At 34.4% G+C, this 15,013-nt stretch overlaps 1 protein-coding gene across 1 annotated transcript; it reads right to left on the reverse strand.

The window, feature by feature from the left end:
* Positions 1–9,647: 9,647 nt before the first annotated feature.
* LOC113708271 (uncharacterized) lies at positions 9,648–10,973 on the reverse strand. The gene has a single exon (XM_027230734.2). It carries the CDS (start codon positions 10,971–10,973, stop codon positions 9,648–9,650), a length of 1,326 nt encoding a protein of 441 aa, XP_027086535.2.
* Positions 10,974–15,013: the final 4,040 nt, after the last annotated feature.

A 15,013-nucleotide genomic window follows, 5' to 3' on the forward strand; every position in this document is an offset into this window, starting at 1 on the left:
CGATTAAAGATATCACTTGAACACTACTTTATTACCTTAATCACCTTGCTTTTATTTCAGGTAATCACCCCTAAAATATCCTATAAAACAGCCACCATTTTTTACCAAAAGAAAAGGAAGAAAGAAAAAAAAAACAAGAGGACCAATGGTGGCTTGACAAGTGTTGGCTAACCAAGTTTGACCAACAAATTTCCTATCTTCTTAACATTGTTTTGGACCAAAATTCCTGCACTTTTTTCTTCATTGTAGCCGTGAGTTTGGAGAGGGAAAAGAGAGGAGAGAAAATTCCATTTCCACCATAACAACCTTGCTTGAATCTTGAGGAAAGTAAAGTGAAACTTGAATCCACTCCAATTAATTTTTGGGAAAGCTTGGAGGTGAGCTTGGTGGAACTTTTGGGAGGAAGAAAGTTCTTGTATCACAACTTATTTTGGGGGTTTTGAGGTGTTATGGCTGTCTTCCTTTTTCTCTTCCTTAATCTTGTTTAAGTTTGGATAGAAACTCATATTCTTGGCTAATGATGGCTATTTAAGTAGTTTTGATGGATGTGGTGGATTTTTGAGCTAGGGTTTAAGTTATTCAGTTGTATTTCTTGTTGTTTATATAGCATATGATGTTTATAAGCTTGGATAGGGAGTTGGGATAGTGGTTTAAGACATGAATGAGAACTTTAAACCTTGAATTCATCAAATTTCCAGCTTTAAGATTGAAACTGTCCTGCTTCTGACCTGTTTAATTCGTCCATGTTAGAGGCCAAATCAGGCTTAGATCAAAATATGAAAGTTGTAGGAAATGGTGTTATATAGCTGTCTGTAAAATTTCAGCTCAATCATAGTACTGTATCATGTGATATGACAAAAAATACCCTTGATTACCAAATGTACTGTTTTGCGGACAGTTTTGAGATTTCACATTTTTAGCTTCGTTTTTCACTTTGATCCGTATCAAATCAGCCTTTGGTCAAAACATGAAAAGTTTATCCCATGTTTCATCTTTCCAACGCATCTAAAACGCCTCAATCGGAATTTTGTAGTTTGAGTTATTGTCATTCAAATCTAGTGTTCACAATCAGACTGACATTGAAATTCGGGATCTATAATTTGCAAATTCGACCTAGATTAAATGTGACCTAGGTTGACTTGTCTTTATTAAAGTTATAACCCTTTGTCTTAATTTCGAAATGGTATAAAGTGTACCCCAATCCGATAAACATAGCTCCAATTGTGACCAAAATGCTATAAGATGTCAAATCTGTTGTTTAGCCTTTTGTCTTCAAAACTGATTTCCGGTTGTATTATTAGACTTGTATTATAATTGGATGATTTTGGAGCCTAATTAAAGGGCTATGGTGGTAACATTGCTTGTGTGTGACTTTGGGGCTGATCTGAGAAAAATAATGAAGTCATAAATGGTTGGAAAATAGGTAAATACAAAAGGCGTGCTGCCCAAATTTTCATTCGAGGACTAGACGTGTGCACTTGTAGTTTGAGCGAAGAGTTGGGGTTGAATTGAGTTTGAATTGTCTAGGTTATTCAAATCCTCTTTCATGGAGGTATGTAAGCTAGAATTTGGCCGAAACTTGTACCCTTGGAAAAATGAAAGTAACGACTAATAGAAATACGTTTTTCTCATCACTTCGACTCAAATGGTGATTTCAAAGTTTAATCGCTTCAAAATTTCAAAGTTTTAAGAGCGAGCATGAGTCTTCTAGAACATGATAAGTAATATGAATATTCTCCAAATGAGTTTCAATTACTTGATTTTCGTTAAACGAAACATTTACGTGTCGAACCTTAGTTGAGTTTCAAAACTCTTAAACGATATTTTATCGCAGATTTGGACTCCCAACAAGAAATAATACCTGAACGTGATCCTTAGAAGCACTACATCTTTGGTGAGTGCTTCCAAATACTTGATTGAACATGACACTTGATTAAATGCTTGACCATTGTGGCCAGATGATATTTGATTGATTTGGTCGAGTAAGGGTGTACTTTATCGCACTTGCCCTAATGTGATATGTACGTGTTTATTGGTGCAATTGACTTGATATACTTGTGCTTGATTTGTAAGTGTTGGAGCGGCAGCATGTACTACACTCAATCCGAGTGGGAGGTGCCTCTCATTCCTGTCTCCGTACTTTAATTTTGATTCGGTTGATTGGAGATGTTATCTCATCGACTTCTTGGAGACCCCAAACCCCACTGGCTAGTTAATCGAGTCGAACCGGCAAGGGGCTGGTCGATTAGATAACAAACCATGGGTATCTAGTGTTGTCGAGTGGAGTGTTATCTCCTCGACTAATCGGTATGCTCGAGTATTACCACCAGTGTTTATTGAGAATTTTGGGCCCAGTAGGGGGTTTGGATGGTGGACGGAGATTGTAGCTAAGTGGTGCTCTACTGGACTGGTTACTTTGCTTGAAAGTTGACTGGAGTGTCAACTAATACTTGATCAAGCTCTGGTGAAGCAATGGGAACTTGGCTCCTGAGAGCCATCCGTATCCTTATACTTTGAAATGATTATTACTTATTGGATTATTGTTTCTTATGAAAAAACACTTTACACTCGCTCATCTTGAGATTTGCTACTTGAAGTGTTATTGCTCATTTTCTTGACTTGTTATGCTCGCTATTTTCCTATTCTGATACTTTCGCTTTTAATTAATGGTCAACTTGCTATTTGGAAACTCACTGGATTTTTAGCTCATTCCACGCCATTTGTTTTCCTTACAGAGGATACGGGCGAGGCGTGAGACTTGTACAGACTAGCGTAATCTAGTTTTTCTGAATTTTGTAATTGTACTCGTACTAGTCGCTCGATTAGGGTTGAATGTATTTAGAAATCCAATCTTTTGATGTATTTGGGGTTGTATGGATGTTTGAGACAGAGATGAATGTAATTGTACTTTCCAAAGTTGGTAACTGTTATTTCCTTTATTATTGAGGTTGTACCCAATTTGAGTTGGAGTGAGTGAGTGAATCCTAGTGAGAGTTGGGCAGGCGGTCCGCAAAACCCTGGGGTACGCCTTAGGGGGAGGTGGGGTCGTCACATTTTTTATATATAGGCTTTAAAGCCAATGAGGTCAAGAGAAAACCTTGGAATTTTTAAAAGAAAAAATTTCTTCATAGCAAAATAACCTTTGAGAAGGATGAAGGCCAAATCAAAGAAGATTTTTAATAAAAGAAGATTTTAATTGCCGTGGTTATGTCTTTTTTTTTTTAAATAGGGATGCCATCCCTTAATTTATTTATAACCGAAAAGAGTACAGCGAATTAGAGGAGGGCCAAACCTGACCTCTGTTAACCTAACCTGCCGTGGTTATGTCAAAAACAATGCATTTATGTTCTCAAGAATTAAGTATAAACTCCATTAACAAAATTTACCAAGTATCATGTACATAACAGAGTGAACATTTTGGTTCAATGATATTCTTAAACTAGGGATTAAAGGATCATTTTGTAAATATTATTATTTGCTGTATTTTCTAGGTAAAGTTTGTCCAAATTTTAGCATAGCATTAATTTTCTTCAAGTTCATCTCGAATTTGATAGATTAAAATGACTATATATGATGGTTTTTCTAGTGCAATTGTAAAAATAAAACAAAATGCCATATTAATATATTATTGTAGGATGAAGTTCAAAAATTCTACTCTAGCATGTTATCTAAAAGGGCACATTTACATATGAAAACCAGCAACTCTATGGGGACAGTAAAACAGGAATTAGTGCAAAAGAGAGACAAGTGAATGAGGGCTCTAGCTCTTATTAACATATTACGCTTTCTCCTAAAGAAGTAGAAAATGGACACTAGATTAAGAATATTTTGTTGGATGTTTGTAATGTGATGATCATTTAATCATGAAGTGGGACTAACAAACTCATTTAAAATGTCAAAAGGGAGTCAATATATCTCTTAGTACTACCAATATATTCTTAACCAAAACATCCAACAAAAAGTTCCAACCAAAAGTTCCAGAACACCTAAGAATAAGTTTACCCCTATTCTATTTCCTATGTTTATGAATTGCATAACTCCAAACTGTAGTTATTAGCTTGATTAAATGTAACGAAACTTGGTTTCCCTCTTATTGTATTATTAGTAACTTATAACTTATTTGTTTCAAATAATTCCTACCTATATTAGGGTGGTAAGTTCAGGATGATGTTAGCAGTAGAAATCTCATCAACTAACTGGACAAAACTGTTTCATAATCAAGAGGAATCATTAGAAGAAAACTAAAGAAAGGATTTGAGAAACAATTAAATTTGGATTTCAACTAAATTGGCGGATGGCTTCAACATATAATTGCAAAGAATAAAAGAAAAATAATAAGTACCTTATGATTACATCAATTTGGCCTTGGTTATCATTTTTCTGATTGGTGGAGACCATTTGTGAAAGATTCAGCATACACCCGTGATGAGCATGCATTGATGTGATTTATTTCTCATTTCAAATTGTGATACAGCATCTTACTTACCATGAGAATTTTTTTTTGCTTTCGTAGTTCTTATTCTATACTTTTGATGAAATTAACTAGTTTAGAATCTTTATAACGATAGAAATATTCAGACTCTAGACGTACAGCCAAAAGTGGAAGAAGTTTAGTAATGGTTTGGACCAGTCAAAGAGATGATAATGCTGCTGATGGTTGGCAATGAGAAAAACTGACTAGTAAGGGAAGATTAGGCTGTTTGTGTTATTCTAGAATTATATTTTGAACAGGATTCTGGCCGATAGTGGACTAAGAGGAAGATGAGAATACCAATTTGCAGTAAGGTAGATTAGGCATCACAAATAAAAAGGAAGAAACATGATTATATTATATAGTAATAGATTTTAAGAAGTCCAGAATCTTAGTCTCTCCCAACACTCCCTACAATCCCTCTAAGACTCAATCCTCTATTGAGAATAATATCTTAGGTATGTCTAGCACCAATGTTTTCAGAATCGGACCGGATCGGCCGGTTCAACTGGTAGGATCACGAACCGGACAAGCCACCGGTCTACAGCTAAAGCCGGATGGTAACGAAACACCACTAGAAACCGGATGACCCAGACGAACCGTGAAAAACCGCTTAGACTGTGAACCAGCGATTTTTGAAACTTTTCGAAAATAATGTCCAGATTGAGGCCACCAAGAATCAAACACCAAATCTTGTGATTACAACAAAGAGTCCTTACCATTAAATCACAGCCAGCGGACGAAATTGTTTTGTGTAGATATCTACTTAACTTATGAAGTGAAAAATTAAAAATACCCCAGCCCTAAGCCCGTAACTCCTAAGACACATTAGACTTATTTCTTTTTAATGTTCAACTCTCTCTTTCTCTCCTCTTTTCTTTTGTCACTCCCTTTTTAAGTAAAACTCTTTAGTTTTAATTTATTGATATTTTCTTCCATCTTTTAATTTTGTTTTGTCCATTAAATTGAAAAAATTAAAAAAGAATTATTCTCTTTAACCCTAAGACTAATTATTAAATACCATAATCATTCACTTTTATCTCATTTTTCGTTTCTTATCAAGTTTGCATTTCTATTTTCGATTCTCTTAACTTCCTTCAAACTCCAAATTTCTTTTTTTTTTTAAATTGCAATCTCTAAATCCCAAAAACGTAAATTAAAATTTAAACTCACAATATCTAAATTCTCATAGACGTGAATTTTGTATAATTTCAAAATATTGTGGTAGTTTTGGGTTGGATTTAAGATTATTTTTTGGTAGATATAATTGAAATTGAGATGAAATTTATTTGTTTCAACTTATAATTTAAAAAATTTATTTCTGAAAATCCAAGTTATTCAAAAATAGTAAACTTTTCATCATATAAAGTTTTAAATTAGCCCAATACATGTCTTATTTTGTGCATATATATATATTTATATAAATTATTTTTTTAAAAATTCATTGAACCAAGGTTGAACCGGTCCGACCGGTTGAACCTTGATCCGAACACTTCACCGGTTCAATTAACGGTCCGAGTTTTAAAACATTGTCTAGCACTGATGATGATTTAGGACCGTACCTGTGTTTTCCTATTATTCTTAAACACAGCTATCCCTAGTCCTATAAATATTTGCTGGATAAGGTGAAACATAAGTTAAAAGGATGGAAACCGAATCTTCTCTATAAAGGCAGTTACTCAGAAAGATATAGAAATGACAAAGGGAAGTATACGTATGTTGGGGCACCAAGTTGTGAAGCAACACTCAAATCATAGAAGAATGAAGGTAAGTACAATTCAGAAATGAAAAATTGCAAGTGATTGGCATATTTGATGCAGAAGAAAAAGAATAACTTGATCACTAATGTTCAAGAAAAATGTATCCTTAAAGATGACACTCGTATTGATAGCATACTAAAACCAAATTTCTAATTGTGTAAATTTCCATCAATGTGATGACAAAAACCAAGGATTTTAGCTCCTTGATCTAATAAGTAATGGGAAATAAAGGTACATTATCTATTATGCAAAAAAATCACGATGACTCATCAGTTCGTAATTGTAATTCAAGAGGTAGTCAAAGTACTTCAACAACTTTTGCCATCATAAAAGCAAAGCACCTACATGGTATTTTCTCATACATGTTCATATGCCTAATTGAGGGGTAAAACATCTTTTATTGCAATCTCGAAGTGACTAAATTTTTCATCAAATGAGTTGCTCTCACTAATTTTTCAAAGGTCATTGTTCAATCAACAGCTCAAAACATAGTCCACATTGTTTAGAAGCAAAGAGATAAGAGATTAGTTTGCCAACCACAACTCTGTATCTTTTAGACGCAGGAATAGCCACATTCTGTTGTTCTGATCAGTGAAGAAAACCTCACAAGATCCTAATTACTAAGGGCAATGTATGATAAGGGAAAACTAGTACTAGCACAAAACAGATAGAATTGATGTGTAAGGAACACAAATATTTAATTTGGATATACAGAACATTAAACCACAGCCACTGTAATAGAAGCTTGGAAGCAATTTACAAAGGTAAAAATGATTACTATACAGCTATCGTAAGTTTCGAGCTTATTTTATGTATTAGAGCCCCAATGCAGAACTCGTGCTCCTTTTCTTGGGTACTCTAAGGTGGTCTTAAGCACAAGTCTATGAAGGCTGACTCCAGCAATAGTTTCGTGTAGTTACTTGCCAAGTCGGCTAGGGGTTCATTCAGTATAAAAGAAATTGTGAAGCCTTTGCCAATAAGCCACAGAATACCGCAGAGAAATTCATAAGAACAACAATTCGTAGAGGTTTAGAATCAGTGGTCATTAGATTGCTTTTTTTCTCAGTTGTAAATTTTCTGCTACTCTCATGGTTTATCCCTAGTGACTTCTGATGAACTACAGCAACTACAAAACAAGCAGCGTAACAAAATATTGTGAACAAGCAGGGTAAAAAAAAAAAAAAAAAAGCCTAGAACATGTTCATGCCAAAAAAATTGTGAAGCTGTCAGAAGAAGAAAACTGAGTTCATTGGCAGCCGTTACACCAGATCATGTTGACCATGTTAGGGTCTAAACAAAAAATAATGCACCTGGACCAGCCCCCCTGCAACCGAAGTAAACACAAATTGCTGCTTTGATTTTCAGTAAAAGTGTGACAGGCACTGCAATTACTTATATGAAAACTTGGACAATTTGAATTCAGTATGAAGACTTTCTGATTTTGTAACCATGGTAGCAAGGATAAGAAACTCAAAATTTAATCACAATGCAAGCAACATCCATCAAAGCAAATGAGATCAACAAAAACATGCAAAATCCCTATGACTAAATTGAAAATGCATGAGCCTTGAGGCACGTTTCCTATGAGGATGACAGTAGCTATATCAGAAGCTAGAGAAAGCTGGCCAAGTATTGCCAACAAAAGTGATGTCTTTCCCTCTTCGGTGCTACCAACAATTGCTACTAAGCTACCACTTGGTACATCCAAGTTAACATTTGACAATATAGGTTTCTCTGCCCGGTATCTGTGGGAAATGCAAACAACAAAGGCAATAGGTTTTATTTGTAACTTTGCATTCAGGCCCAAAGAACTCTTAATTTCATCTTTTACATGGCCCTCTCCAGAGCCTTTCATAGGTCAGAATCATTGTGTTCGTTGGAAGGATCAACTTTAATCTAATTGTTCATACAGAACAAAATTAAGATGACATACTAGTGAAAACTACAAGATTTGGTTAATTCATTGAATTTTGTCAACTGTTCTAATAAAGCAATGGTTTTGAGTTGTACATGCTGACTAGCACAACACCAATCCTAAAGCTTTCATTAGATAAGGGCGTGCAAAGTCTAAAGTAGGCTTTCATGGCCAAAAGTATTCAGGATATAGGACTTAATAAAGGTTACACGTATGGCCCAAGTAAGAGAAACAAAAGAAGCATTTCTCGATCTTTCAAACAGAAAAATGGCCATATAATAGATAAAGGTGACTGGAGGATATAAGCCAAAGTAAAACTCCACAATCTGCTTCTACACCTATCTGGTTAAGCACACACTATAGAGCAATTATAGAACCTTCCTTGTTTTCATGGGTGGAAGATCTTCCTGCTGCATGATCAATATAAGAATATTGCCTCTCATTCCTAATGCAAGAAATAACAACGAAGGAAATCAATTTATGAACATGTCCATAAGCCTAAATCTTTTATCAGATAATCAAAGTGAATTATTATTAGACATTAGACAAGCACTTTTCTGCACTTTTCTTGTAATAGAACTTATCTAACTAGAGTAATTCCTGTAAGAGATAACACATCATGGTGTGTGCAAGGGCAACTGAAATGACCTAAGGTTCTAGCCTTAAAATTCAAAGAGTAGTGTTATCTAACAACTCTAACAACAGATATTTACTAGTCTCTTAGAAAGATTCCAGGGACTCAACTTTCACCCCGCCATACTACAAAAAGAAAAACACAAGCAATGAAGCTTAATACTTACGAATCTGACATACTCCGGCAAATAACCCCCCCCCCCCAAAAAAAAAAAAAAGAAGAAGAAGAAAGGCACACACACATGTATAAAAAAACATGAACTAGAAAATTTCGATGAAATAAGAACATTCCTGATTGTATCATCGTTTCCATCTCCCTCCAAGGCTAAGTTCACATAACTAATAACAAATTTGTAATTTGCATTAAAAAATCCTTAACATCTATGGCTTGAATTATCTCATAAATCTATGTAAGGTTGATTATCATACCAATAGTAGTGTTTTGATCTGTCTGAATTCATTTTTCACTCCTTGTGCTATTATGGTATAATCCTCTCAACATTAAATTAAACAATTGCATCGCGCTTCCAAATCTTACAAACAAATTCCACTTCCTCAAATTGTTTTGAGTCGTTACTTGCTTCAAAAATGTTGAGTCTTTATTAGCTTCACTATCATCATAAATGTTCTACGTGAATTATGTTGCAAAACGAATACTACATAACATGAAAAATAAAGAGTGAAATGTATACGACAAAAATTAATATGCTCATAACTCAATCTAGTAAAGCAGATGCTATGCTTTTGAATCATTAGCTGTAAAACAGCCAATAAAGTTTATTTACATCAACGTTGTGTGAAAAATCAAAAGCAAGACAAAAAAGCCAAAGACCCACAAATACTATCCAACATCATTAAACCTATACTCTTATGCCCTCTTCTTCTTCCTCTTGATCATATCACAAACAAATGCCTTCTCCAGCTTCTCCACCCTCTGAGTTAATGTATTCAACATCCGCATCTGCACTTCATTCCTCTCATTGAGTTGAGTCATCAACTTCATCATTTTTTCATTCTTCTCCATCATCATCTCCAGCAGTTCCCTGTTCCTCTTGTCATCACCTCCCCCATACTTTCTTCCTTCATTCCCCTGTTTGGCTCTGATCACATCCTCCATTTGCCTCGTCTCCAGGCTTTCCTCCACACATTCACTCAAAGCAGGAGTCCTTTCACAGGTATCTTCTCCATTATCCTCCATTGGTGAATCAACAACTTGGACCTCACAGCAATTCTGGTTTTTAATATTCTCAAGAGGCATTAGTTTGTTAAGACGGGCCTCTACATCCACTTTCATTTTTGAATCAATTCCAGCATCCACCTTCTCCACATCCTCAACACGATTGCCTTCCTCAGCAATCATTTCTAAATCGGCCCCAACATCATCCTCTCTGTCTCGTTTCGGAGCCCCTGATTCTTCATCATTTATCAAGCCGTCTGAAATCTTCCCCTCACACAATGGCTCCTCATCTGCTCCTCCATTATTTCTTTCCTCTGTGCCTTGACCAGACCCATTATTCCCAAAATCAAGAACATTACCATAATTTTGGGGAATTTGATCCTCAGAACCATCAAATTTTTCTACCGAATTCCTTGCAGCAGCAGCAGCAGGAGCTTCATCTTTGATCTCAAGAACCTGATATTCTGGTTGTTGATCCTTCTCAGCGAGGGTTTCAGATTCAGGTTCAACTAAATTAACATCAGCCGACGTAGAAGCAGCAGCAGCTGCAGCAGCAATAGCATCCACTCTTTCTTGCAGCGCAATTGCCTTCCTAATCACACTCTTTCTACAATCCCTAACCCCAGAATCCACACCGCGAACTGAATCCAACCTGAATAGCAGAGCCATCAACATCTCATTCACCTTCAACCTCTCCTTCCCGTCCTTCTCCAGCAACTCCACCTCCTCACTTCTCCAAACCCTAGCTTCGATCTCATCCACTTCCTTCTTAATCGCCATGATCTTCCTCATACTTTTCCTCACCAGAAAGCCCCTAAAGACCTTCTGGATTTTGGATGCCGACTTGGAGCAGTCCGGGCCGGATTCCGACCCGACAAATTGGACCGGGATCTGAACCACCTTCTGACTCCTGGTCGCTGACTTCGCCTCCTCCTCCTGAGGCCGGACAGGGATTCGAAAATTTCCGACAGAGGGCTTTGGCCGTTGCTGGCTTCTATAAAAGGGAAAAAAATCCATAGTATAATGGCAACTTTTATGATTTGGAAATATTTTGCTACTGAAATTTGGGGATTTTCGGTTTTAGGATTTGAGAGAGGGCTTTGGGCTATTTATACTGGTGGTTAGGAGGGAAAAGAGGAAAGATTTGAAATTCCAGAAGTTTCCTTGAGACCGAAGAGATTTGGGGCCTTCGGGAAAATTCTAGGACTGTGTGGAGTTTTCTCAATTCTGTAATATATGTAATTCTATTTGGCGCCTGCACGGCCAAATGTGTGCTCTTGCGTCATGTTTAGATTTTCGAGCAAAATGCAGTTTAAGTCCCTAGTGTTTGGGAATGTATCAATTTGGTGCCTACTAGTTGATGGAGAACACCTTTAGTCCTAAAGGATCAGTTTTGGCTAATTCATGACAATTAACATGTGATTTAGCCAATTTGGATGGAAGGAAGAGTGGCTTTGTGCCTGGTACCTGCCAATATTTCAAAAACTTGGGCAAGGGAAAAAGCTTTTCTCCATTAATTTTTTTATTAAATTAAGTTTTATTGATCTAAACTTTGAAAGTAAATCAAAAGGAAAAAATAAATATGTACGAGCAAAGTAAATATGTTTGAGCAATCTTGTGATAAAAATAGTCTAGGTTATTAAGCTTTAATGGCAAAGAAATTATTTTCAAGTGTTACAACTTTAAAATTCGAAATATGATTCCCAAAGTCCTATCTTTTTAAAGTTTTAATTGACACTCCAATCCATGTGATTCATATAGTCCTAAGAACAAGATAAATAATTTGTCTAAAACTGAACTAGATTTCCTTTAAAATGCAATTCTACGTAAAATTTCATGATTTTCAAAAATTTTCATATGGAACAATAAAAAGTTAGAACTAAATTCAATTTCCTGAAAATTGAGCTATGTATAAACAGTGTTTTGATTCAAGGAAATCGTACTTTTTAGCCAAAGGAAGAGAGTCAAATGGAACTCCATTTCTTCGACATCAATTTCATGCAAAACGAGTTATGTAAAATTTCCCGATTTCTAGGAAATTGACTTTCTCTCTGTTCTTTTCTTTAGAGAATGTTGAAATCAAAAGTGATTTCCTAGAAGTTGAGTGTTGTGTAAAACTCAACTAGATTTCCTAGACCTCGAGATCTATGCAAAAAAATATATATATATATTTCCATCAAGTTTTTTTAAGTAAAAACCTAATGGATATCAAGCTTGATGTAATTGCACAAATTATTGGAAATCAAGTCCTGTTTCAAATTTCTTTTTTTTTTTCTAGAAATTATCTTTTCCTAAAGTTCATCTTTAAAAAGGAAAAAAGAAAACGTTAGCTGAACTCAATTTTGGTAACAACACGTTCCGGTTAGGGCTGCAAACGAACCGAGCCGCTCGCGAGTGGCTTGAGTCGAGTTTGAGCTGGCTCGAGTAGAAATCGAGCTCAAAATATTAAGCCCGTTAGCTCGCGAGTCAGGTATATATATATATATATATATATTTTTTTTTTTCAGTATATATATATATATATATTTTTTAAGTATATATATATTTTTATATTTTTTATTTTAATAGTAAAATTATATATATATCCTTAATATTTTATTATTTATTAAGAAAAAATATTATTTTATTTATTTATTTAAAAATATATTTTTTATTTTTTATTTTTTTCGAGCTCGAGTTCGGTTCAAATCAAGTGGAGCTCGGGCTCGCGCTTTAAATTGCCAACTCATCGAGCTCGAGTTCGAGTTCGAGTTCAATAAAATTAAGTCAAGACTCGACTCGATTAAGCCAAAACTCGACTCGACTCGGCTCGGCTCGTTTGTAACCCTAGTTCCAGTCACATGCTACTTTTCGTTGCACGTTTGCACTTCTCCATCCAAATTACTGGTTAATGGTTAAACGTCCATTTTTCTAAATTGGTCAAAAATTAATATTTTGAGGACCGTCTATTTGAATTGCTATTTTTAAGAGTTTTAGAAAAAAAAATATACCGTAACGATTTGATATATATAAGGTAAGGAAAAAGTAATTTAAAAATGTGTTCACAGAAATATAAAAATTTTTGTGGGGAAAACCTCAATCCAAACAATAAATGTGCTGTGTACAAACCAATAGGGACAATATGGTCCGCCTCTAAACAAGGCGACTAAAACTGCTTTTTTCGTGAGGCTTATTAGCCCTATAAACATTACGTACTCCACTCAAGTCATCAAATCCTCAAATAATTGTTAACAAGTATGTTGGGCATCATTAATGATCTTGTGAATCTACTAATGATTTTGAGTGAACTACGTAGTTGGTGGTAATATCATTGTAGACATATTACATTTTAATTTATATGTTATTGCTTCATTATTTTGGAGTTGCTAATAACTTGCATCTATTTACTTATTGTAAATACTAGTACAATATTTAGATATCTCTACAATAAAATACTATTATGTTGCCTTGGTTTACTTTGTTTGGATTGTAAATTATTTGAGATATTTTTACTGTAGCACTTTTTTGATATGATGTATGCGAGATAAAAAGGTTATTGGAAAATGTGTTGATGATGCAAGCAAATCAGTGTGTGTAAATAAGGTGTAAATAAAGTGAAATAATCTTCAATCCAAACACAAATGTATACACCATAATCGTTAGATGTATGAAATATATTCAAGTTTTGAGTTTTAAGTTCAAATTTACATTAGTTATCATTCATCCCAAACTGAGGCAATGCTTAATAACGCAATTCATCACTTAAACTTAATCTATTTAGATCTTAATATATTCAGATGTGTTTAATAACCAAAATTGAACATCTGAATTAATTAAGTGCTACTGAATTTCTTAGGCAAAATTTGCTTCCAAAAATAAGTAATAAACTATTCACTTCTTACTGAATGTAATATTCACTTAAATATATTTGATTTAATATTTAATAATTTAATAGATTCAAATTTCAGTTTTATCAAACGCACAGTCACATCAAATATTGTCAGATGGTGCAAAAGTGGACGATATGGTATCCTTGCAACTGATGTAGACATTAAGATAACATAATTGACATATCATATCAAATATTGTCAAATGGAGACAAAGAAACAAATTATCATTCATTGGAAGTTGTATTCACAATCAGATCCATCTATTCAAATACAGACATATCTGTTATCTTCTTCAATTGTTACTGGATTATGGCATCTTTGAAGACTCCCCAACTCATCTTATGCTTACCTGTTGGGAAAGAATGGCATTTTGAAGTAACTAATTATGAGAAAGTCCAAGGACCCCTTTTTTTTTGGGATAATTTCAGAAACCTCCCCTGAGGTTTCTGACATTTACACTTACCTCCCCTGTGGTTTGAACAATTACACTGACCTCCCCTGGGGTTACTAATCCTTTACAAATTCAGTCCAAATGATTAAAATATTATTTTAGAGAGTGAAATTAGAATTTTGTATCTGATTTGTCCTTTGTGCCACATGTCCAATGAATGGCAAAGTATTACAAATTAATTAACAATTAAAAAACTTTAACGAGCGTAGTTTATAGGCAAATACATATTGCCTATTTAAAGTACCAGCTCTTTACATATATTTTACTTTCAAACATTTACTTTATCACAAATATTTATTCTCAAATACAGATTTGTATTTACTCTCAAATATTTAATTTTTGTTAAACACAAAACCTACCAGTTTTTCTTCCGTAGAAATATTAATATAACACTTTTTCAATTTTAGTTATAAATATTTATGTATTTAACATAAATTAAATGATTCAGGATAAAATATCCATAAAGAGCCAATACTTTACTCATGTAATGGATGAAAGTCATAAAAAATTAATAGTTTATGAGGCCATTTATTTTTTAAAAAATATTTGGCTCCATTTGGATTAACTGTTTTTGGGTTGTATTTCAAAAACAGCACTGTAGCATTTCGTTTTTGAAATACAAGTCCGTTTGGATTAGTTATTTTTTGAGTTGTTTTTCAAAAACTATATGAAAAACTTTTACTGTAAATGTTTTTGGGATTATTTTTAGAGGTATTTTTAAAACATATTTTTTGGGT

Source organism: Coffea arabica, chromosome 9e (genome assembly GCF_036785885.1).
Source record: "Coffea arabica cultivar ET-39 chromosome 9e, Coffea Arabica ET-39 HiFi, whole genome shotgun sequence".
Taxonomy (NCBI): domain Eukaryota; kingdom Viridiplantae; phylum Streptophyta; class Magnoliopsida; order Gentianales; family Rubiaceae; genus Coffea; species Coffea arabica.